Source organism: Hylaeus anthracinus, unplaced genomic scaffold, assembly GCF_026225885.1.
Source record: "Hylaeus anthracinus isolate JK02 unplaced genomic scaffold, UHH_iyHylAnth1.0_haploid 11982, whole genome shotgun sequence".
Classification (NCBI taxonomy): domain Eukaryota; kingdom Metazoa; phylum Arthropoda; class Insecta; order Hymenoptera; family Colletidae; genus Hylaeus; species Hylaeus anthracinus.
Window position 1 is genome coordinate 9,248,608 of NW_026534330.1, and position 25,769 is coordinate 9,274,376.

General features: G+C 38.6%; 4 protein-coding genes across 4 annotated transcripts; 3 read left to right on the forward strand and 1 right to left on the reverse strand.

Annotated features, from left to right (window-relative positions):
* The first annotated feature begins 665 nt into the window (after window positions 1–665).
* On the forward strand, window positions 666–5,621 carry LOC128886278 (uncharacterized). Its single transcript, XM_054140987.1, has 2 exons — window positions 666–2,224; window positions 3,909–5,621. Exons 1-2 carry the CDS (start codon window positions 704–706, stop codon window positions 5,478–5,480), a joined length of 3,093 nt encoding a protein of 1,030 aa, XP_053996962.1. The 5' UTR covers window positions 666–703; the 3' UTR covers window positions 5,481–5,621.
* A 70-nt stretch (window positions 5,622–5,691) lies between these two features.
* On the forward strand, window positions 5,692–10,390 carry LOC128886194 (cytochrome P450 9e2-like). The gene is made up of 2 exons (XM_054140848.1): window positions 5,692–6,800; window positions 8,426–10,390. The coding sequence occupies exon 2, from the start codon at window positions 8,457–8,459 to the stop codon at window positions 9,900–9,902; it is 1,446 nt and encodes a 481-aa protein (XP_053996823.1). The 5' UTR covers window positions 5,692–6,800; window positions 8,426–8,456; the 3' UTR covers window positions 9,903–10,390.
* A 1,832-nt stretch (window positions 10,391–12,222) lies between these two features.
* On the forward strand, window positions 12,223–14,145 carry LOC128886195 (cytochrome P450 9e2-like). The gene has a single exon (XM_054140849.1). The coding sequence runs from the start codon at window positions 12,322–12,324 to the stop codon at window positions 13,876–13,878; it is 1,557 nt and encodes a 518-aa protein (XP_053996824.1). The 5' UTR covers window positions 12,223–12,321; the 3' UTR covers window positions 13,879–14,145.
* A 4,605-nt stretch (window positions 14,146–18,750) lies between these two features.
* Window positions 18,751–20,328, reverse strand: LOC128886279 (cytochrome P450 9e2-like). The gene has a single exon (XM_054140988.1). The coding sequence runs from the start codon at window positions 20,326–20,328 to the stop codon at window positions 18,751–18,753; it is 1,578 nt and encodes a 525-aa protein (XP_053996963.1).
* Between the last annotated feature and the right edge of the window lie 5,441 nt (window positions 20,329–25,769).

Below are 25,769 nucleotides of genomic sequence, written 5' to 3' on the forward strand. Positions count from 1 at the left end.
ATAAAGAAACGAGGTGAATAGTGCAATTTTTAAATACAATTGCGTTGTTGAAGTTACGCAACCGTGTCTGTGAGCTGCTACATAAACCCTTCGTGGCAGGAAACATTTTACCTTAACAAAGAACCGGTTTTGCGTTCCATTGTTTGTCCTCACTTTTGGATCAGTGAATAAGCCGTCTACAGAGAATCAATCAAGCAATTCGTCATTGTTTGACATTTGTTATGTCACACGTGTCACATTGATTGTGAGTATAGTGCATTGGCAGTGATGGAATATTTTGTAAGTCACAATATCGAATATTTATGCAAAATTACGATATGAATATTTATGAAAATTTTGCAAAATTTATACAACTAATTGCCACAAAAAATAAAAAAATAATTATAAATCACAGATGTGTACAATTAATTATCGTGAAAAATTAATAGGTTTCAAAATAATTTAAAATAAATTATGATCTAAACTCGACGTGACATCAACGTCGAAATTATTATCATGTACCGAGGAGAGGACTTCGTATCGTGTTACGTAATAGCATGCGAGCTCGCGTGACTTGATATATCCAGCAGTTTGTTTTCTGATTCCTCCGCCTCGTATAGTGATTAAAGTGCTGGAAGAGTATTGCAGTAGTGGCACACCGGTCTCTAAACAAGGAGAAAAACCAACCCACATCAACAACAACATCATCCAAAGAAGTCCCATCATGGGTCTGCCAATAATACTAGCCGTCGCTGTTACAATTCTGGGCCTCTATTATTACTTCACCAAAGAGCAGAACCCTTTCGAGAAACACGGCTTGCCCTACAAACAATCAATCCCTCTACTGGGCAGCTCTTGGTCGGCCATGCTCCACCTCAAACCATTCGCAACGATGGTCCAAGACATCTACGACATGGCAGCCGAGGCAAGATACGTCGGTTTTTATCATCGGATGGCGCCAGTCGTCATGCTTCGGGATCCAGAGCTTATCAAATCGGTGGCCATCAAGAATTTCGATCATTTCCCCGATCATCGGACCTTCACGAGTGGAGAACCCGACCCCTTCTTCAGCAGCAATCTATTATTACTTCGAGGCGACAGGTGGAAGGAAGTCAGGTCACTTCTGACCCCTGCCTTCACTTCTAGCAAGTTGAAGGCTATGTTTGTCCTCATGTCCGAGTGTGCCACAAACATTGGACAGTTTCTCGCTAGCCTACCGGCTGACCAAAGGACGATCGAGATGAAGGACGTCTTCACCAGGTACACCAACGACGTGTTCGCCAGCTGCGCTTTCGGCATCAACGTGGACTCCATGATCGATCGCGAGAACAAGTTCTATGCGTATGGCAGGGAGGCTTTGGATATTCACAGCATCGGAATTCATAAGATCGTTATGCTGTATGTCTTCCCAAGGCTAGCTAAGCGGCTGGGTATACGGTTCATAAGGAAAGAGGTGTTGGAGTTCTTCGAAAGTGTCGTGTCAGCGAATATCGCTGCTCGAGACGAGACAGGTATCTTTAGGCCTGATTTGATTCAATTGATGATGGAGACTAGGGGAAAACTGGGTCCTGGCAAGGAGTTGACGATAGAAGACATGACCTCTCAAGCTTTCGCTTTCTTCTTTGGTGGTTTCGAGACGACTTCGAGCTTGTTGTGTTTCGCTGTTCACGAGTTAGCAGTGAATCGTGGGATTCAAGAGAGATTACAGAGGGAAATAGACCAGGTGATGTGTGATTCTAATGGAGAAGTCACTTATGAAATGGTTAATGGGATGAAATATCTGGATGCTGTGGTTAACGAAGCGCTGAGGTTGTATCCGGTTATACCCATCACTGACAGACAGTGCGTTAAAGAGATCGAATTACCTCCAGCCACGCCAGGGACGAAGCCTTTTCTCATGAAAGAGGGTTCGTATCTTTGGTTACCGATTTACGCGATTCAGAGAGATCCTAAGTACTTCGATCAGCCGGAGAAATTCGATCCTAGTCGATTTTTGGATAGACAGGGCAATATTCTTCATTCTGGAGCGTATCTGCCTTTTGGGATGGGGCCGAGAATTTGTATCGGTTATCGATTCGCTCTTGTGGAAGCCAAAGTTGGCTTGTTTCATATCCTCGCCCGTTGCAAGCTGGACGTTTGTAGCGAAACACAGATACCTATGAAGTTGGGGAAAGCAGGAGCGTTCTTGAAGGCTGAAAAAGGATTTTGGCTGCAGGTTCGACCGAGAAATAATCCATTTACCTCGGTAGTTGCTTGAATGGAAATCCAACTGATGGTCTCCTTGATATCTTCGAGATAACAAAATTCTTTTGAGGAGCCTTTTCTAATTAAGTAGCTTGAAACTGATTAGGTAGGATGAAGTATGAAGTTTGTAGGTGTTCCTCGATTGACTCATTTTGTATTTATAAGGATCTGATAAGATAATATTATATTTGTAATTTTTTAAGGAATAATAAAAGATTGAGATCTTGGCTATGTAGTGAATTTAATGATAAATTGAGTCGTTCGTTGCACAAATCGATTAATTCCATAAAACAAAAAGTTGACTATACGAAGTGGTTTGACACTTACATTTAAGATTTTTCAGAAAGCGGTGTTAATCGATTTGTGCAGTAAACGGGTCAATTGTTAGTAGAAAAATTAGTAGTCGGACTTTTAACAGCAACTATAAGAGATGCCGATAAATAGTAAATAAATTTAAGTTTTAGATTCTCATCTGAAGATTGATTAGATTTTAAGCAAAATCGCACAGAACTAAATTTATTCACACTTGCGATTTAGTTTTTCAGTAACAAGATAAGAAACAAACCAGTTGTGATTTAAAGAAAAGTAAAATTCCAAAGGACCTTTTGGAGAAGCCGTTATTAGTCTGGCAGTGAAGCAGTTAAACGGGATCTTCCCGTTTCATTGGTTTCTGCCTTGGCTGATAACTTGCATCATGCAACCTGTTCTGGGGTTTAAAGACCTTCTCCCACCTTGTTCCCGTTAGCACGGTACAAGAAGGCTGGTTGATGCCACGTTCGATCACGGTTACAACGGAGAATAATCACGGCCTTGCATCAGGTGCGTACGCAATACGTCATGTAGAAAGGGATATGGGAGATACAGTTCTTCTCCAGTGGAGATCATTGATTTCACTGCTCAGAAATTTTTCAAGATCTTCAATTATTTTATATTTCTTTTCAATAATTAAAACCACACGTTTTCGCTTACTTGCTATTACGATACTGTTCTCTGCTTCAGACTGAATTGATACGATTACATTTAACCGGCCGAACAAAAGTATTTATTACGTTTAAATACTTACATTGTGTGTAAACATCGCTACGAAACGTTGTAGGGTTAATAGAACATACGGATAACAGAACGTTCGTATATTAGGGTATTCGGATAATAGGGGTACGGATACGGGAGTCTCTACTGTATTATTTTTCGAAGCGACACGTGACTCCAAGGAAGAGGAAATGTTATCAAGTGTGTCATCTTATGACACTGACAGTAAAGCAAAATATAACATTCGACATTAATAAAGTCAACCAGAGTACATGAAGCTAGATAAGATCAGATAAAAACTAGATTGATTTAACCAGCGCAATATATACATGGAGCAAGAAAACGCATCTTTACAGATGTGTAGGTGTACGCGTCATGATATAAAACTCCTGTAAAGCGCTTGCACTGCCGACAGTCGCTCGACGGACAACGACTCAGTAGGTTGCTAATAGGTTGCACGCACAAGTGCATAACAACAACCTGTGACTAATTTTAAAAGTTCCTCTTAAATTACTAGTAAGCGACACAGTGCGAGTAATTCAAAGAAATTAATTCAAAACGAATAAACCATAGAAACAATTAAAAAGATACAAATATCTACCAAACCAGTGTCCCTCATGTGTGTGCATGAACAAATTCTTCAGTGAATCTTCGAAACAAATCCCATAATGGATCCGTGGACAGTGGCTTTAACGTTGGGCGTGGTTGTAGTTACATGGTACTACATTAAAAGGAGCTACAGTTTCTTCAGTGATCGGGGAATCCCGTACCTGAGACCACTTCCATTGCTTGGAAGTCTTTGGAAAGCCGTCTTTCAACGCATACCTTTCGCTGAAGCAATCCTGGAAGTCTACGACCTTCATCCTACCGCGAAATATGTCGGTTTCTACGATTTCCTGACACCTGTGATCACTATTCGCGATATCGAGCTGTTAAAATCCATCACGGTGAAGCACTTCGAGCACTTCCAAGACCATCGAGCCCTCCAGAAAGACAACGCGGATCCCCTGTTCAGCAAGAACCTCTTCACCCTTCGTGGTGAACGCTGGAAAGAAGTGAGAACCATGCTAAGTCCAGCGTTCACCTCCAGCAAGATGAAGGCAATGTTCCATCTGATGATCGAATGCGCTGATCGTTACGGGAATTTCCTAGGCACGTTACCCGAGGGCAAGCGTACACTAGAACTCAAGGACGTTTTCACCAGGTACACCAACGACGTGATCGGTACTTGTGCTTTCGGGGTAGAAGTGGACTCGATGGCAGACAGGAACAACACGTTCTACGTGTACGGTAGGGAGTCCACGAGCTTCGGTAGGATTCAGTCGATAAAATTCTTCGTCGTACGAAGTGCGCCTTTCATAGCGAAGCTATTTGGTATAAGGCTTGTGTCCAGCAAGATCGCGAACTTCTTCAAAGAAATGGTGGCTGACACCATAAAATACAGGGACGAGAATAACGTCGTTCGACCAGACATGATTCAGCTGATGATGGAAACTAGAGGAAAAGTGGGCCCAGGGAAAGAGCTCACTATCGAGGACATGACCGCCCAAGCGTTCATCTTCTTCTTCGGCGGTTTCGAGAGCACCTCGACCTTGATGTGCTTCGCTGCTTACGAGATAGGGGTGAACCCTGAGATCCAAAAGAAACTGCAGGAAGAGATCGACGAAGTTTTGGAGAACTGCAAGGGTGAACCGACGTACGACGCGATCAATGACATGAAATATCTCGATGCTATCATTTACGAGGCCCTGAGAATGTATCCAGTCGTCGTCGCTGCTGACAGAGTCTGCACAAAAGCCTTCGAGCTGCCACCAGCTTTGCCAGGATTGAAGCCACACGTTGTGCAGGAAGGCGATTTTATTTGGATGCCGATCTACGGTGTTCATTACGATCCCGAACACTTCGAGGAGCCGAAGAAGTTCAATCCTGATCGGTTTCTCGACGATCCGAAGAAGGTCGTCAATTCTGGCAGCTTCTTGAGCTTTGGAATTGGTCCGAGGATGTGTATCGGTAACAGGTTCGCCCTTCTGGAGACGAAGGTTCTACTGTTCCAAGTATTCGCTCGTTGTACCTTGAATCCGTGCTCCAAGACTGTTATACCAATGGTGTTGAATAAGAAAGGATTCCAGATGACGTCTCAGAATGGATTTTGGTTCGATGTCGAGCCAAGAAAGAACAGGGTTTCCGTTCTTGTTAATTCGGGGGGCGGCAGCCGAGTCGCCTTTTAGAAATGTTTAGTTTATACTGTTGTATTTACGTGTACTCACGTTTCAAATCCACGTGTGAATAGATGCAAACTGGTAGAACTTCGGTCGTCTGTTGAGCGATTGGTAGAGATGTTATAGATAGAGTAGTCCGATAAGTGAAGTCCCACTGTTAAAAAGAGAAAAAAATACTCAGTACCCTATCTGCCTCTGCGTTTTTATTAATGTGAATGTAAAATATACATGCAATTATTAAAAGTATAAACAATAATCACTTATTATTAATATATATAAATGATTGATTATTTTTATATTATTTAATTTTTGCTGTAAGAGTAATGGTGTTATCTTTAATAATTTCTATAGTGTACATTTATGAAAATAAAAATTGAAATGCATTAAATTTAAAGTGATAAATTAAATATTTTTGAATGGGATTTTGTTTACTATTATATTTTTATAACATCATAAACTGCGGATGTTTGTGCACTTATGACAAATTAATATATTGGGATATGTATGAGAATGTGTGTAAATATAAAAATATATAAAATATCAATAATAATCTACACGTTGTATCGTTCAGAAAATAAGTTTCTTTTTTTAGCTGCAGTAGTGTCGGAGATCCAACTCCTCTACTCTATCTATAATATCTCTTTATATCTCTTCATATTTCTGCGACTTGAAGTTATACTTGGAACATTTAACGAAAATAGTGAACTGACTTCATCATTCTGATTTCTTATTGATTTTCTTTGCTTAAGCATCACGTAAGAAATAATGTTAGGGACTGTGAATGTAATGTGATAAACAGGAGTTTAAGTAACCAGGAAACTTTGTAACTTGGTAATTACATAACAATTAAGGGGATAAGAAGATATTTTTATACGATTATTGAGCGATTAAACTGATCTACGCAAATGAGGTTTAATCACTTCACGCTTGAAAAAATAGTGCCGCGAACAAAATAAGAACATATCATATATTTTTATTATTTTTATTTTGTACGAAATCGAATGAATCACAGCTACTTGTACTTGTGAATGTATTGATTCGATAAACTGATTTATAAATGTATATAATTTATCTTTAATCTCTTCACGCTCTTGGCCACGTATGTGGACGTTTAGTTTTCTATAATTACAATTACTGTCAATAATAAAATGAACAAAAATTTGACAATAACAGAAAAAAAATCGCCCCTGAAGAGGTTAATATATTTCTGCGTTGAAGATTTCAGACATTTAGGCGAGTAAACACATGTAGTTACTAATCATTTTTTTTACAGACGAGAAGTCATGTTGATTTTGTTTGCAAATGAAGTTCTTTGGAGATTGGAACAAGGTAAGCGATTCACAATTTAATTTTTTATTCTTGCTTTAATGATACTCGTTTTAGAATGAAACTTGGAAAAAAACTAAGACAAATAAGACTAATTTCTTTTACTTTTCCTGATCTCGTAATCTATAAACCGAAAAATTTCCTTTGGATTTATGATATTCCCAAATGTCTAAAACGAAAATTTTTCCTTGGCTGATAATTTGCATCATGCAACTTGTTCTGGAGTTTAGGGGCCTTCTCCCACTCTGTTTACATTAGTATGTCACAGGAACGCCGGCTGATGTCACGTTTTAAGAATGTAGTTAATAAAAGGCGTCTTATGAATTCGTAATACTCCATGTAGAGGGGGACATACTGCGTGTGATGGTTCACTTGCGAAGATCATTGATTCCGATACATACTCTAGGAATTGTCAGATTCATTCCAATAGGGATAATTAATTTTAACTGTTCTTATTACTAAAATTACCAGCATTTTATCTTAGTGATAACATTTTCTTATTATATTAAGGTCAACGCGACATATTATTTATCGTGAGAATTTATATATTACTATATACTTTAAGGCGATACCTACTTTCGCGAAAGAAAAAATGTTATCGAGCTTATCATATCATAAGCTGAGAAACGCGCAATTAATTACAGTGGCAAAGAGTCATATAAAATACAAGGGAGTCAACATGACTACGATAAGATTCAAACTCTATCTGTTAGATTATCAATACGCTATCAGTACAATGAACTTATTATTTGTTGCCAAAAATCACCGATCTCAGAACCAGTTTAATAAACAAAGATTAAAAGTATCGATGAAGCAATCTCGGAATCGTTTCATTTCAAGGTATCCCAATTGATACTTCGTTTATAAAGCCGGACTCTGGCGACATATAATTTAAATAGTCTGGAGATAAAAGAGGACCCTGATTTCTATTAGGGTATCACCGTTCTTCTTACAGTCAGTCGAAACTAAGATCTTGTGGAGTAAAGAGCTTCCTCTAACGCCGTGAAATAAAGTTCAGTTTTATCCAATACTATTGATATTAACGCCCAATATACACGGAGAAAGAGAACACGATTCCACGCATGAGTACATACACATACAAGTCACGATATAAAATCTACAAAGTGTTCTCCCTAGAACCAGTCACTCGACAGACAGCGTCGTATGTAGTATGATCGCTAACAAGCTACGTTCACGTGTACAAAACAATTAATACCTCCACTTAGAATCACGTGCTTCCTAACTTACGATTACATTATCTCGAAAATTATCAGGTGCTTAAATACCTTATGTACCTTCTACCTAATTTTATCTTAAGTAGAATCCGGATAAAGTTACAGTCGGCGACCAGTGCAAGTGATTTATTTAACCAACCAATAAATTCCAAATAAACTATTGTCTCGCAAAAGTTACAGTTGATAACTAGTGCACGTGATTCGTTTAACTAACGAATATATTCCAAGGAAACAATTATCTTCCAAATCAACATCTTTCGGTGTGTAGATGAACAAATTCATCAAGTGATTCTCCGAAATAAGCATCATAATGGATCCATGGACAGTGACCCTAGCATCGATCGTCGTTGTGGTGACTTGGTATTATTTAAGAAAGACTTACACTTTTTTTAGCGACCGAGAAATCCCACATCTAACATTCACCATGTCGGGTACACTCCTTTGGAAATCCTTCTTCCAACAAATAACTTTTGCTGATTTGATTTCGCTTATTTACAACGTTCAACCTGACGCGAAGTATGTCGGTTTCTACGATTTGACGACACCTGTGATCGCTATTCGCGACATCGAGCTGATGAAGTCCATCACAGTGAAGCACTTCGAGCACTTCCAAAATCATCGTAACTTGCAGACCGACGACGCAGAACCTCTGTTCAGCAAGAACCTCTTCGCCCTTCGTGACGATCGCTGGAGAGAAGTAAGGACCCTGCTGAGTCCTGCGTTCACGTCTAGCAAGATGAAGGCAATGTTCAATCTGATGAACGAATGCGCCAATCGTTACGGGGACATCCTGTGTACGTTGCCCGAGGGTGAGCGAACTTTAGAGCTCAAGGACGTTTTCACCAGGTACACGAACGACGTGATCGCCACCTGTGCTTTCGGTGTGAAAGTGGACTCGATGGCCGACAGAAACAACAAGTTCTATGTGTACGGCAGGGAGGCTACGAACTTTTCTGGCATATCGAAGTCTTTGAAATTGTTTGCAGTACGACTTACTCCTTTCCTATCGAAGCTATTTGGTATAAAGATGGTAAACCCCGAGATCGCGAACTTTTTCAAAGAAATGGTGGCTGACACCATAAAATACAGAGACGAGAATAACATCGTTCGACCAGACATGATTCAGCTGATGATGGAAACTAGGGGAAAACTGGGCCCAGGGAAAGAGCTCACTATCGACGACATGACCGCCCAAGCGTTTGTCTTCTTCTTCGGCGGTTTCGAGAGCACCTCGACCTTGATGTGCTTCGCTGCTTACGAGGTAGGCGTGAACCCCGAGATCCAGAAGAAACTGCAGGAAGAGATCGACGAAGTTTTGGAGAACTGCAAGGGTGAACCGACCTACGACGCGATCAATGACATGAAATATCTCGATGCTATTGTATATGAGGCGTTAAGGATGTATCCAGTCATTGTGCAATCGGACAGAGTTTGCACAAAACCCTTCGAGCTGGCACCAGCTTTGCCAGGATTGAAGCCATATGTTATCCAGGAAGGGGAATATATTTGGATACCGATCTACGGGGTTCATTACGATCCCGAACACTTCGAGGAGCCGAACAAATTCAATCCTGATCGGTTTTTCGACGATCCAAAGAAGGTCGTCAATTCTGGGACGTTCTTGAGCTTTGGATTTGGGCCAAGGATGTGTATCGGTAACAGATTCGCGCTTCTGGAGACAAAGGTCTTGATGTTTCATATTTTTGCTCGTTGCACTTTCAAGCCGTGCTCCAAGACTATTATACCGATGGTGTTGAGCAAGAAAGGATTTCAAATGACGTCTATGGGTGGATTTTGGTTCGATGTCGAACCAAGGAAGAACAGGGTACCCGTTCTTGTTAAGTCTGGGGGCAAGACTAGCGTCTCCTAGAATTTACTGTTTATATTGTCGCATTTGTATGTACTCGCATTTAAAAAATTTTACTGTGGAATTTTTCTATTTTTTTTTTTAATGCTCGTTTAGAGTTGCATCAACTACTCGTAGTGCCTTAACTTCAGGTAATATAATTAAATCTTGTTAAGGCAAATGGTGTGTTTGAGAATGGTAATAACTTCTCTGGTATTAAAATTGAATAGATCGACGAAAACGAGCCTCGCTTTTCTATTTTTATCGTCGGTTATCCCCAATTCGTGTGACGCAATTCGGCTCCTTGAATTTATAATTAGCGCGAAACTTTATTTATACTGGGAACGGTTCGTGGAATAGTGAGCCTATTTTATCATTCCTATTTCCTTGATGTTTTCCTCTTCCTTTATTTCTTTTCTTTGCTTCAGCATTTTTTAACAAGTGGTAATGTAAGAGAAATAATGTGAAAAATTCTGAATGTAATCTAATTGTGAATAAAAGTATAGATTATAGTAAGTTGTGATTCTCTTCGTTGTATTAGGTAAATGAATGAGAAACATTGTTACGATATACCTAATAATTTTTGTTACAAACAGAATCGGTGATATCTTTGTATAGCTGTCGTGTCGTAAAACTCATTGCGATGAAAATGAGATTTTCGATCAATTATTTTTTCACTTAGGAAGTCGTGCTAATTTTCTGTAGCTAACGAAGTTCTTTTGAAGATTGTTTGAAGAAGTCTGAAGGAACAAGGTAAGCGATGCACAATTTAATTCTTATTTCTAGCTGTAATAATACCCGTTCGGAATGAAACTTGGAAATAAGTTAAGATAAATAACACCAATTTTGTTTACTTATTCTGATCTGGTCATTTTGAAAGAGTAAGATTCCTATATTATATTGAATCATTTCACATTTCTATCAATTCTCTTGTAAAAGGGTTTTCATGTTCGAATTGACTATTTTCGATTTCAGATATAATAAAACAATTATTTTTGTGCTGTGTTGTGTATTTAATGATAAATTCGTATCAGAAATATTAATGGTTGAACTTTTCGAAGCATATACAAGTAATACCTATACAGAATTAGTATACTTAAGCTTTTCGTTCTTATCGGGATATCTGATTACATTATAGCATAATCGCTCGTAGATAAGTTTTTTCATTAATTGATTTTTATTCTGTATTTTTCTTAAATTTATTGACGCTTGGTAGTTTTCTGATAACAAAGTACATCTATATGCTTTCATTTAAGATGATAAAACTGGATTTATTCCAAACCAGTTGTAGCTTTTTTAAAAACAAAATTCTAAAGGCCTTCTTTGAAAACCCGTTATTAGTTGGCAGGCAAACAATTAAAAGTGACCCTCTCGTTTTAACACTCACTTCCAAAGCTGGTAATTTGCATCGTGTAACCTGTTCGAGAGTTTCGGGACGTTCTTTCACTCTGTTTTCGTTAGCATGACGCAAGAACGATGGACGGCCATGGTTATTGTGATATATAATATAACGATGACCTCATGTGTAGGCGTTTGTTACACACATAGTGGGGGACTGCGACATGCGATGCTTCCTTTGTGAAGATCGTTAATTTTGTTACTCAGGAATTGACAGATCCCCTTGAGCGTAATCTCAGTCTCGTCTGTTTGTTGAGTACAATTCTATTTTGATGGAATGAATTTTAGTCATGCGAATTGTCGATATTTGGTATTATTTGGCGTGAACTTAAATAATCCATTATTTTCATCAAATACTGAAGCAATTCATTTCTTATTGTAATTTAATTAATTACTAGTACCAAATCTAGTGGTAAATATGTTCCTTAAAATGAAGTTACTAATATCATCAGGTGGATGTAAAATGTTAATTAACGGACTAAAATTACTTGATATGTCTTTCAAAGTTACGTTTGTCTTTGTAAAAGGCTATCAATTTCATTTATTTTTTCTTCATAACATAATTAATAGAACAATTAAATTTATTTGTTCTTACTACAGATAATTCTATTACAATAGCAAGCAGTGACACTTAATACACGAAACTTGACAGGAAAGGATGATAAAATATATGAAAGCTCGATAAGATTAGGTTTCAACTCCATTGATATATAACGCACAATGTACAGTCAGTCAGTCAGTACACAACTGTGTATATCAGTGTATAAGTCATAATATAAAACCTACTAAGTGTTTGCGCCGCAGTTAGTCACTCGACAGACAGCATCGTGGTAGGATCGCTGATAAGCTGTGTTTACAACTTTATAGCAACAAACACTGGAATCAGTTTAAAAACATTTCGAGTCGAGCTTTCTCCTAATTTACGATTACGTTCCACGAAAAAGTTAAATAAATTCGAAACGAATAAACCAATGAATAAATTTCAATCAGTGTTCCCAAAGTTTACATGACTAAAATTCTTCAGTTCTTTTAAATAAACGTCATAATGGATTCATGGACAGTGGCTCTAGCATCGGTCGTCGTTGTAGTGACTTGGTTCTACTTTAAAAGGACCTATAATTTCTTCAATGGCCGAGGAATTCCGCAAACACCAGCCAGCAGAGGGCTTACAAACTTTCTGAAAATCTTTTTTCAACGAATGTCTTTCAACGAGACAGTTTTGGATGTCTACAACGTTCAACCTGACGCGAAGTATGTCGGTTTCTACGATTTGATGACACCTGTGATCGCTATTCGCGACATCGAGCTGATGAAGTCCATCACAGTGAAGCACTTCGAGCACTTCCAAGACCATCGTTCTCTCTTTAACGACGATTCAGATCCTCTGTTCAGCAAGAACCTCTTCGCCCTTCGTGGCGATCGCTGGAGAGAAGTAAGGACCCTGCTGAGTCCTGCGTTCACGTCTAGCAAGATGAAGGCAATGTTCAATCTGATGATAAAATGCGCCAATCGTTACGGGGACATCCTGTGTACGTTGCCCGAGGGTGAGCGAACTTTAGAGCTCAAGGACGCTTTCACCAGGTACACGAACGACGTGATCGCTACTTGCGCTTTCGGAGTAGAAGTGGACTCGATGTCCGACAGGAACAACAAGTTCTATGTGTATGGCAGGGAGGCTACGAACTTTAGTGGTGTGTTGCTGACTTTGAAATTTTTTGCAGTACGATTTAGCCCTTACCTATCGAAGTTATTAGGTATAAGGTTGATAAACATCAAGATCGTGAACTTTTTCAAAGAAATGGTGGCTGACACCATAAAATACAGAGACGAGAATAACATCGTTCGACCAGACATGATTCAGCTGATGATGGAAACTAGGGGAAAACTGGGCCCAGGGAAAGAGCTCACTATCGACGACATGACCGCCCAAGCGTTTGTCTTCTTCTTCGGCGGTTTCGAGAGCACCTCGACCTTGATGTGCTTCGCTGCTTACGAGGTAGGCGTGAACCCCGAGATCCAGAAGAAACTGCAGAAAGAGATTGACGAAGTTTTGGAGAACTGCAAGGGTGAACCGACGTACGACGCGATCAATGACATGAAATATCTCGATGCTATCATTTACGAGGCCCTGAGGATGTATCCAGTCATCGTCGCTGCTGACAGAGTCTGCACAAAAGCCTTCGAGCTGCCACCAGCTTTGCCAGGATTGAAGCCATACGTTATCCAGGAAGGCGAATATATTTGGATACCGATCTACGGGGTTCATTACGATCCCGAACACTTTGAGGAGCCGAACAAATTCAATCCTGAACGGTTTCTCGACGATCCAAAAAAGATCGTCAACTCTGGGACGTTCTTGGGCTTTGGAATTGGGCCGAGGATGTGCATTGGCAACAGATTCGCGCTTCTAGAGACAAAGGTTTTACTTTTCAATATTTTTGCTCGTTGCAACTTGAAGCCTTGCTCTAAGACTCTTATACCGATGGAGTTGAGTAAGAAAGGGTTCCAGATGGCGTCTAAGAACGGATATTGGTTTGATATTGAACCGAGGAAGGACACTCATCCTGTTCTTGTTAGCTGTGTGAGCAGCATCGCCGGTTAAAAATAGATTATTTATATTGTTCCATTTATACGTGACGTAGGTACTTGAATAGGTCGATGTAGGGGCATCTTTTTTTTTTATTTTAATTTTATCATAGAAATTTTATTGATATTTTTTCATATCTTCTTGTTATTCGTCTTCTTTGCCCAATCATCATTAGACTGCGGATCTTATGCATTTATGGCGTTTAATAATACGGAAAACATATAAAAAAATATAGGTACATAATGGATGTAGAATATATTTTATTTATTAATATAATAATTTTGTTTTGAATAAGTACATACACCTTCTGACTATGTTTGCCATATATTTATTACGATCGCTTTGGGTATCATAAATGGTATAAGGGTCATTCCACGCCAAATCGATGACTTGTTTTAGTCGATGTCTTGGATTTTGTTTCAAACGAAATATGTTGTAGTTAAAGTGAAATTGTAGGCAAAAATCGCAATATTCGAAGGCTTATATTTCTCAAACGGTTCCGAAACGAGCAAAATGATGACTTAAACCTCTCTTAATTTTACTTCCACTACAATATATTTCATTTGAAACAAAATCCAAAACATCATCCGAGAGAGATTAATTGTGCTAATCACATGTAATTAATTAAAAATTTCCTTTTGAGATCGATAAGCCACACTATTTTTGTATGCAAATCATATTCTTTGGAGGCTGAAGTAAGGTAAGCGACACACAATTTGATGTTTAATTCATGTGTATATTTATGTATATGTACTACTGGCACTGTGAATATATATAATAACAATTGTATTTAATTTTCTTCCTTAATTAGGTTATTCATTAGTTTATTCATAAATCCACAAATAACCAGAAAATAATTTCTTCCTCGATGAGTAACTGTTACACTAGAACCTCTAACGGCCAACAAAAATACCTGTTGCACATACTGCTGTATCTTTAAAATTTGACAGGAAGCAAGGACAATTCACTTCATCAATACTATATAATTTCTAATTCCAATATTCATCACCAAGAGTTGAAGCAAAGGTATGAACAATTATTGATTAATTTTAAAAAGAATTTCCCAGTGCATGGGTTCGATGAATCCTTAGCCATTTGTGCGATCAATACCATCGGCTTGGTCGTTCCAAAGTTGACAGGGTAAGGGATTAAAATCGAAATCGAGGGAAAGTTCCCCTCCTGGCGGACGGTGAACGCAAACCGCAGTCAAGGGGGTTGAAAGAAAAAAAGAAAACAGAAAAAAAGAATTACTATCTCGCGAGTTCCGTCAGCAGTAATGGACGCATGTTACGTGTCCATTTCAATTATGATCTCTTGAATGGATCGACCTTCTCTGCATGGGTGGCACGTAACACGGACTCGCGCGATGTATAACAGCCTTATAATGTATTCTGCTACGTGATCGGCTGGTATCAAATACGCGTCGCAGCCTTGTGAATGTTGCTTTAATGAGCGCCACGTTCGAATGGCGCCGCGTATACTACGTCGCCGATACGGTTTTCACAAAATAACACGCGACGCGATTGCTTAAACAAGCCACTTTGATGCAATTGACCTACTTCCATCGCGGAGCATTCCTTCGTTGAGGGCACCTCGAGGAATCATGATACGCTCATAAAGGCGATTATGGGGCACCGATATGCAACGTGGCGCCTCTGACAGTCGTGAACGGCAGAGAGGATTCGCTTTGACGTGTTTCACAAGTTCTCTTGACATTGTCGTCGCTATAAGTCTAGCTGATGCAACAGCCACTTATTTTTGATTGCATCCTGAGGCGATGGAAACACGTTACGTAGTCTATGCACTTGTCTCTTATTATTATCATCTCGGTATGAGGTTGGCGAAGAGTGTTGTTTCTGACGAAGGATAGTCCTGGAAAAATTGTTTGGAAAATTTCAGTGATAATCGACTCTATTGCAATCGTATGTTGCGATGAATTGTTCATCGGTGAGAGGAATTAGGTTGAGTAGGTGATATCAATTATGAAAAATAATAGACGAAAAAGGTTTTTAAATGGGTCGGAGGCAGTAGGTTAGGGCAAGGTAGGTGAAGAGTTAGACGAAGAGTATGGTTTATGATAAAAGATATTCGTGGAAAAATTTCAATTTTATTATGGATGCTGTGCAGTGATGATGCAGGCTTCAAATGACATACGACTTGGATGAAGTACAAAAATGTTCGTTCAAAATGAAAATATTTGGCTGCTAGGTTTGGTGTATCAAAATACGTTTGATTTTTAGATTAATTACGATGTAAAGCCTCCGATTTACGGAACCTATCAAATATTACCTTGAAGATCAAAAGCTAAAAATTCAGGAAATATACAAATGATTTATTTTTTCTACAATTATTGACACACAAAATTTTGTAGGAGAATTTCAGTGAGAAATAACAAAAATATAGGAAGTTAATTTACAATTAGATTGTGATATTTGTTCCTTGCCAATTGTATTTGTATTATTATCGTCATATCTGTTCTTTTTGAATTATATTTGCAACGCGTAGAGATGTTCAAAAGTAATCGCAGTCGGATGAATTTAATAACCGAAAAGGAATCTGAGCAGATGCAGATTATTGTTCGGCTTCTGCTGGGCGTTGTTAAAGTCCTCTCATCCGACCCATCAACCCTTAGGTACCCTAGGAAATATCTGGCAAGTTGACCCGATAAAACTACCCCCTTTAATGTAATTCACTCTCCGCCATCGGGTAGGAGATGAGCAAGGGGATCGAACGTAGGTTAGTGATCGAAGGAAGAGCGCGAGGAGCAGGTTTTGGTCAGAATTAATGAACTGAAGATCGCGAGGGTGGATCCTCGCTGTGTATTGTCTTGTCGTGTTTATGGAAAGAAGTGCTAAGCGGGGGTGCAGAAGGGAAAACGAATCTTACTCCCGTTTTCCTTCCTTTTTCAGTACTGCATAACTTATGGCATCTCCTTCAGATTATTGATGAGAGGACACATGATTTGTATTATTGCTGAAGTTAATCTCATTAGTAGAAGTGAAAATTAATTTTTTTGATAACATCAAGTAACGATTATCTTGCCACATATTTTCTGAGATTAGTTGAATACTTAAATGGAGCTCACGGGATATAAAATCATAAATATTGCGCCATTTGACAAATATCAATGTTTTTTATGTAACTTCAACGTGAGCAATATTTGTGGGCAATATCAGCATTAATGCTTTCATTCTGGTGGCGTAACTTTTATGACTGCTGTTTCATAAATAATGTTTCTAACAACTTTAAGGAAACGATAACGTGGGATATTTTGCTTCTATCAAATATCGCTATATGTTGACATAACGAGTTTCTATGTATATATTATCGATTCCTACTTTTACTTTTACACTTAATCTAATTCTCGACCATTATCTGAAACTAAACGCTCGATTGCGCCGATCCAGCGACAAGCAGATCATTTATCATTATTTCTTTTCGAATGTGCAGAGTAAGTTCATAGCTCAACAACTTATCGCGAAGTTTGTAAGTCATGACAAGCTTCAATAACATTGACTGATTATTAGTAATTTGTAACTGGAATTAATTATTCAGAGTGATATGGTCCCTGGCGTACAGTGGCCCAACGAACGATTCATAGTGATAAAGAATCACGCATTCTGCCACGATGGGCGTAAACGAAGGAGAAGTTATCAATAAATCTGTATACGTTATGTGTCATCTGTCGCTCACAGACATCACAAGTACTTTATTATTCACGGAAATAATTTAATCTTAAGTGTTTCCGCGAAAAAGAATGTTGACGATATATTGTTGAAGTGGTTAGAAACAGAGTAACATTAAGTGCAATTATACTTCGAACTTTCTGAACTGTAAGAAAGAAATGTATATTGCATTCGAGAGAAATTTCGAAATAAATTGTGTTTACGAAAAAATATATTCCAATGCTACGTGATTGGATTTTAATTATTAAAAAAATAATTAAATTGAACATATGTATGCTTTTGTAATCCTTGAGTTATATTATTACTAATTTCGGCACCTAAAAAATAACAATTAACATTTTCTTATTTTTGTTCGTCATATGGAAATCTACTTTTTTAAAGCATTTGTGGTACACAAACAATCTTATAAATAATATCAAATTTTTTATCCTTTCAGAAGGAAACTGATAAATTGTATCGATAAATCAATAGTGAATCAATCTCTCAATTTCTTACTTTAATCAATGATTTTTTGGATTAGAAGATAGTGCTATTATGTATCACGCAATTCGCGTAGAAAATGTAACAACATCGTCAGTTGCGCTTCATTTATTAACAATGCTTAATAAGGAGTATCACTTATCGTTTATCAAGGTATTAGTAATTTATGTAGATATCTTTAATCACTTGATGTAGACAATAAGCCTGTTGTTTATTGTCACACAAAATTGCTATCTCGGGGGGGGGGGGGGGGGAATTCACACAGCTTTGTGTAGTACTTGCAGTGTTTCCCAAAGGATTCTGTCATTTTCAAATAAGTAAGAGCAACGGTTTCCAGACGTTTTATTATTGCCTTAAAAATTTTTTTACTTGTAGTGTATTTAGGGTGAAAGAAATATTGTTCAGTTATCAAATTCCATTTATTGTGCAGTTAAACTTGAACTGAAAACACAGAACGTAAATATCGAGCATTATTTATAAACAATCAAATAAAATCAGTTGAAGTAGTCTATTTTGCCAGGTAAGCAAAAAAGCACTATTTAATTCATAAATTAGGTTAAACTGGATATTTGTTCATATGAACTTCTTTTATTTCGTTTTAAACTTTTTGAAAACAAATATCCTGCCCTCAAGTGGGTCAAAAAACAAAAGAAAGTATACAAAACATAGAAAAAGCATTTTCAATTACAGAAAAACACGTTTCATCATCTGTCATTCAAAATCATTCGTCCTTCGCGTACTCCGTGCCATTAACCACCCCAGTGTGAATCGCTTGGTGTGGATTACTTCTAGGCTCGACTTTCACCCAAAAACCATTCTCAGGCGCTATCGCTATCGAGCCTTTGGCTATTTCTAGTTTCTCGTCCGTTTCAGGACAAGGTTTTAAATCGCAGCGAGCGAATAAATGAAAAATCAGGATTTTTATCTCCGTCAACGCGAACCTGTTACCAATACACATTCTTGGCCCAAGTCCAAACGGTATAAACGCTCCCGAAGTCATGATCCTTTTACCATCGTTGACGAATCGATCAGGATCAAAGGTATCTGGATTGTCAAAGTATTTGGGATCACGTTGGATCGCGTAAACAGGGATCCACACGGTTGATCCCGCCTGAAGGGTGAACGGTTTTTCTCCAGGCAGGGCTGGCGGCAGCTCGAAGTCCTTCACGCATACTCTATCCAGAAAATATGCTATCGGTTTCAGCCTCATCGTTTCGTTTATAATAGCATCTATATACTCCATCCCATTTATATCATCGTATGTCATCTGGCCCTGTTTCCTTTCGAGCACCTCGTCGATTTCCTCTTGCAACCTCTTTTGAACATCAGGGTTCACTGCCAGGTAATGAATAACAAAGCACAGCTGATTGGAGACGGTGTCGAAACCGCCGAATAAGAAGGTGAACGCGTGGATCGCTATCTCCTGCATGTTCAGTCCTGTACCATATTGCTTTTTGTTCCTCGTCTCCATCAGAGACTGAAGCATGTCCGATCTCTGAATCCCCTTGTCGTCCCTGGTTTTCACGTTGGACGTTACTACGTCCTCGAAGAATTTCGTGAGCTCCTTCGACATCAATCTGAGACCGAGCCACTTCGATAGCCGGGGCATGGATTTATACATCAATATCGTCACGGCCGATTGGAAGCTGGCGAAGTTCAACGCTTTTCTGCTGTTCACGTACATCAGATTTTCAGGGTCGTTCAGCGAGTCTACGTCCATGCCGAAGACGCAGCTAGCGATCACGTCGTTCGTGAACTTCGATGCCACGTCCTTCAGCTCGACCACGCGTCTCTCTTCTGGTAGCTTAGATAAATATTCGGAGAAGTGGACCGCGTGGCGCGACATCAGCGTGAACATGTTTTTAATTTTGCCGGGGGTGAAAGTTGGCGACAGCATGGCTCTCTGAGCTTTCCACTTCTCACCCTGAATGGAGAACAAACTTTTACCCAGAAGAGGATCCAGTTCTTCGTCGCTGAGAGGTCGATGATCCTGAAACGACTCGAAATTCTTTACGCAAAAGGACTTGATGAGTTCGATATCACGTACGACGATGGCAGGTCGAGTGAACTCGTAGAAGCCGACGTATTTGGCGTCGGGATGGAAGTCGTATATTTGCTGGAGTATCTCCACCATGCTGGATTTTTTGGAGAACACGCCGCCAATGTTACCCACTATTAGCTGAGGCGGAACGTGAACAACTCCATGTTTCTTGAAGTAGTCGCGGTTTCTGATGAGGTAGTAGTAGAAGATGGCGATTAGTGTGGCCAGTATTGATAAGACGAGTGTTAGGTATTCCATTCTGAACTTCGGAGTACTTTCGGAAACGTATTGCTTGCATGCACTGGCTATTGAGAACTGAGGTATACTGAGAAGACTGAGCTCTTGGAAGAGATAGCAGACACAAGTCCCACCGGTCCCTGTAACACCAATGTTGCTTCTAATTCGCACATGCGCGTCGAAGGATTAGCACGCAGTAATGTAACTATAGGATACGACGCATTTTCAATTTTTCTGGATTGCGTCATCTCAACCCAGTATATCTACGTTATACTCGAAACCCCTTAACTCTTTAGTTTTTTCTATATAATCAGCAACCGTGGTAGCCGAGCGTATAACAACTTCCTTTCTACAAAAGGGCATTAATATCGCTTTTTTTACTTATATTTCGAATGTCTATAAGTGGCAAAGTTTGCATACCTGACCTGTGATTAGCGCTAACAGTGCAACTAAATATTAATGTGTTTGTTTTAACTCCCACGTGAGCAGGAATATTTTCTGTAGTACTCTGCATTGAAGGGTTCATTCTGGTGGTGTAACTTTTATGACTACTGTTTCATAAATAATGATTTCAATTGTCACTCAACATTCACCGTGGATCTTATTCATAAATAACAAAAATAACAAATAACAAATAACTTCTGAGTATTTCTCTACAAACTTTCTGTCTCACGAAAAATAGAAAAAGTAGGTCTCTCATGCCGTATTTACTATCAGTACCAACGTATTGAACGGAAACATCTCTGCGAGCCATGACGAGATTACAACTTTAAGGAAACGATAACGTGGGATATTTTGCTTCTATCAAATATCGCTATATGTTGACATAACGAGTTTCTATGTATATGTTATCGATTCCTACTTTTACTTTTACACTTAATCTAATTCCCGACCATTATCTGAAATTAAACGCTCTATTGCGCCGATCCAGCGATAAGCAGATCATTTATCATTATTTCTTTTCGAATATGCAGATTAAGTTCATAGCTCAACAACTTATCGCGAAGTTTGTAAGTCATGACAAGCTTCAATAACATTGACTGATTATTAGTAATTTGTAACTGGAATTAATTATTCAGAGTGATATGGCCCCTGGCGTACAGTGGCCCAACGAACGATTCATAGTGATAAAGAATCACGCATTCTGCCACGATGGGCGTAAACGCGACCAATATTTACAACGACTGAGCGTATTCCGCACGCGTAGAAGTTATCAGTAAAGCTGTACACGTTATGCGTCATCTGTCGTGCACAGGCATCACAAGTACCTTATTATTTACTGAAATAATTTGATCTTAAGTGTTTCCGCGAAAAAGAATGTTGACTCAAAAGAAAGGATTGTGTCATTTTCAAATAAGTAAGAGCAACGATTTTCAAACGTTTTATTATTGCCTTAACAATTTTTTTACTTGTAGTGTATTTAGGGTGAAAGAAATATTGTTCAGTTATCAAATTCCATTTATTGTGCAGTTAAACTTGAACAGCTAAGTACTTAATTCGTATTGATTTTTGTGCTGCAAATAGAAGATCATCATAAAGGTATGTAACAAAAATTTATTTATAGTATAAGAACTCGAAACACTGAACGTAAATATCGAGCATTATTTATGAACTGCCAAATGAAATCGGTTAAAGTAGCCTAATTTGCCAAAGTAACAAAAAAACACTGTTTAATTAAGGATCATTAATTTAATATGTCACGCCATCAATAGATTAATACGACAAATAAATCCTTCCATGAAAAGAACCTCTACTGGATGGGAAATGCGTGCGTTTTCGTTCACCCGTAAAAGCTTTCTAGAAAGCGACGAAAAACGTCATCTCTGGAATGGATAAATCTAGAAAAATACTACGAATACACTTCGCTTCCATTAGCTTAATAATTCTGCAAAACGCTGTCTTCTAAAAATCATCATTGAACACAACGAGCGTATACATTCATTCTCGAAAATTGACGAGTTAATTGTCTGCGAAATAAGTAAGTCTAGTAATAAGATCTTTATGACGTCTCGCACGCTGATTGCAAATGGATTAGAAATCGTTTTCCTCTCCCCCCTTCATCTCATCGTTCGATCAGCCGATACAGTGACTCCATTCAAACGAACCTTGCATTATTTTTTTTTTTTTTTTACTCTCTGGCCGGTGAAATTAGTCCGCAGTCAATTGCCGCCATAGTCCCTGCGGGTTATTTGGATGTCTCTCTTAAACGGCGCAGAACGTCGCCTCAGATCCAGGATATTGCGAACGATGGGATCAACGTACGGAAACAAAGCCGGGCACTTAGCGGCAAATTAGCAATGGTTTGGGGCGCCACTGTCGCTCTTCATTACACCGACACCCTCGCACGCCCACCCCCCGACATCCCCTACTCTTCTGGCTAACCCTCTTAATATCCTGCAGACAATGCAACCGCCTATCCTCCTGCCTACATCGACGAATTAAATCTCCGCTATGACGAAAAATCCCCTCGAACACTCTGTAATCACTTAATTATTTTCCCGACAAGTTTCCACCCCTACTCTCTCCAGTTTTTTTTCTCTATGGGAATCACGTTACCATCCACTCGAACGACAGAATCTAATTTTAAATCGAACGATCTCGTTACTCTCTTTATAGCTTGGTCGCAACGAACTGAGCTTTGTATGCAATGGCTGCATTCATGGACGGAGTGATTAATTATGATGCTTCTTTTGTTAGCGGGTGGATAAATTCTTGGGTTGACGCGAGCTTGCACTGGTTGACCCAGAGAGATTTAGGCTTTTTATGGGAAATGAACGTGAGTAGTGGAAGTATTGTTTTTCTTTTTTTTTTTCTTTTTTTTTTTTACTTATTTGGAAGAGATATGAATAATTTCTTTTTCTAGAGATAGTTTTCAGGAATTAGGTCTTCCGGTTCGTGACTTAGTAATTAATACATTCGTGACCGCTTGCGTGAATTCACGTCACTTGCATCGCAAGGCGAAAGATGATTCAGTGACTTACAGCATGCAAAGTTCTCGGGAGCACAAATGTAAGAAATGATGACCATCGACAGAAACCTGTCAAATTATACTAGCATACTAAACCACGTTTTAGGATAGAGCAATTTAAGGGAAGAAGGCAAATTTTCTATCGAGTTCATTATTAAAAGAAAAAAATTGTTGAATGTAGCTATGATTATCACGCGTCCAAGGTGACTTTCCTCTTTAAAAATACACCATTCGAGCCAATGATTGGTCCAGATCACGTGCAACGTACGATACATCGTCGGAACAAAATGTCGTCGGTAATGGAAGAAGCGGTTTCACTTGACGCCGGCCGACGATCACCTTTACATTTTACATCGACATCGTCACGATTTATTTCCAATTTCCGAGCTAGCGGGGCGGCTGCACAGACATGGCTTTCCTGTCTCGGAAATTGAAGGAAACCGAAGAATAAGGGGTCGAAGGTAGGAGGAGCGGCTTCGTAGCGGGAACGAAGGTACCAGGTACCGAAAGTGGGATGAAGGGCGCCAAGGGAGGCAGAAAGTAGGAAGGCTCGTGTAACAGACTCCATTGTTAAAGCTTATTCAGAATCTGCCAATAGCCTGGGATTCAATTTGACTGGCAAACCATTAACGCCATTTAATATACAGTAGGTGAGAGAGCGTCGGGGAATACCTTGGCGTTTCTGTTGTCGGATGAGGACACGCAAAAAATTAACGGGGCGGGAATACTTCCGTGAAACTCGATATTAGTCGATAGACGGCCGCGATGCTTTTCCTTCCATCGACTTGATTGATCAGTCCGTTAATTACTGTAGGATCAACGAAAGGTTTCGCGCACGTTTCTCGATAGCTGCCCGAGGGAGGGTAGTACAAAAATAGCAAACAGGTTAATTTACATGAATTTTGTGAGAGCACAGAAAGATAGCAGATGGTAGGTATTTCGAAAGGAAAAAGATAATATTACTGGTGACACGTAATTCTCTGATTAGACTTGGGGTATCGAAGAAATTAATGGTAGTGTTTAACCCTTAGAAGCTTGATTTTCCAAATTAAATTTAAAACAATATCAATGTATTTATTATTTGAACAGTTTTGACAGCTGATGTTTATTTTTTTAACTTTTGTTCGAAAAAACATTGTGCAATGGTAACATACATACAGCCAAATATTAAAAACAAGCAAATCGCAAGTGTACTTAGGGGACTTAATGATTAAAGACTTGTACGATATAGTAGTATAAAATGATGAATATTTTATCTAAAATATTTTGTATAAAATGATGAGGATTTTATTGCACAAATACAGGTACTTTAGGTATTTCAAACTCTATTTAATCCTCTATTATACAATATATATTACATGTCTATATGTATCCATGACATAATATATGTAGATATATCTAATTTTATCTGTACAACAATTTTACTATAAATATATCAAGTGTTTTGCAAAAGGGGTCTTTATTTTATGTAATTTTATGTTATTGTATGCATTGCATTAAAAGAAGTTGTTATTGTTTTTAAACGTAAGTGTCATTGTTTTGCAACGATTCAATAAAGAATGGCACGTGAAAATCATAGAATTTAAGCATTGTAAAGAATTACCTTATTGAATTAACTTTTTTCTTTAAACTTTTGTAGTCGTTGCCTCTTATTTCATAGAGACTTTACCTGTTCAACGAATGATCTCTATGCGCGAGAATGCAGCATGCTGCAAACGGTTTGCTTTCAATTATTATTCACGATATTGTATTCTCCTTGAACGTACGTCTGTCTAGGTATCACGTGATCGCGCAATCATAAATACCGCGATGCGTCTGATTTTATGGAAAAAATTAAACGTCTACGGCTCGAGATGCTGCGTCTTTAAATGGAGAAGGAATACTGTATTCTGAATAATTTGTACGTGTCTGTGCATTGTATCGACAAATAATGAATGCCGAACGAACGTAATTTATTCATTTGTATGTCTCCCAGACGGCAGAGAAATAAGTCGCGGGGATCATCAATGATCGAGGGAAATGCACCACTTGAAAATTAATCGGCCGTTTAAATTCAACGATATCGATAACACTTTTAACTATTCTCTTGTTCATTGTTACGTTTATTCTCTGGAATCAATATTATTTTATGAAGGAAATAATATTTCGAAAATATCAACGCTTTAAATATAAAAAGCTGTTGCAAGTTCGCATTACTTGCTGTGTTAGTTGACACGTTCAAATTGGCCATTAACTCTTGTTGTTCTACGTCATTGACTAAGGCTGTTATTGCTTCTTTTGTGTATAGATAAATGTTTATTCCGTGATTATGTTTTTGTTGGACCAACACACAATATTCACCGTTCCGTTTATTTATTAATTTCATATTTGTTCCATGCTATAAAAGATGATTTAACATTTGTCAAATCTTAGTGCATAACGTTCCAAGTACCTCAATTTAAAATAATTTAATATTTTTTCATTAACTATGATCTATTTTGATAAATACCTGTAA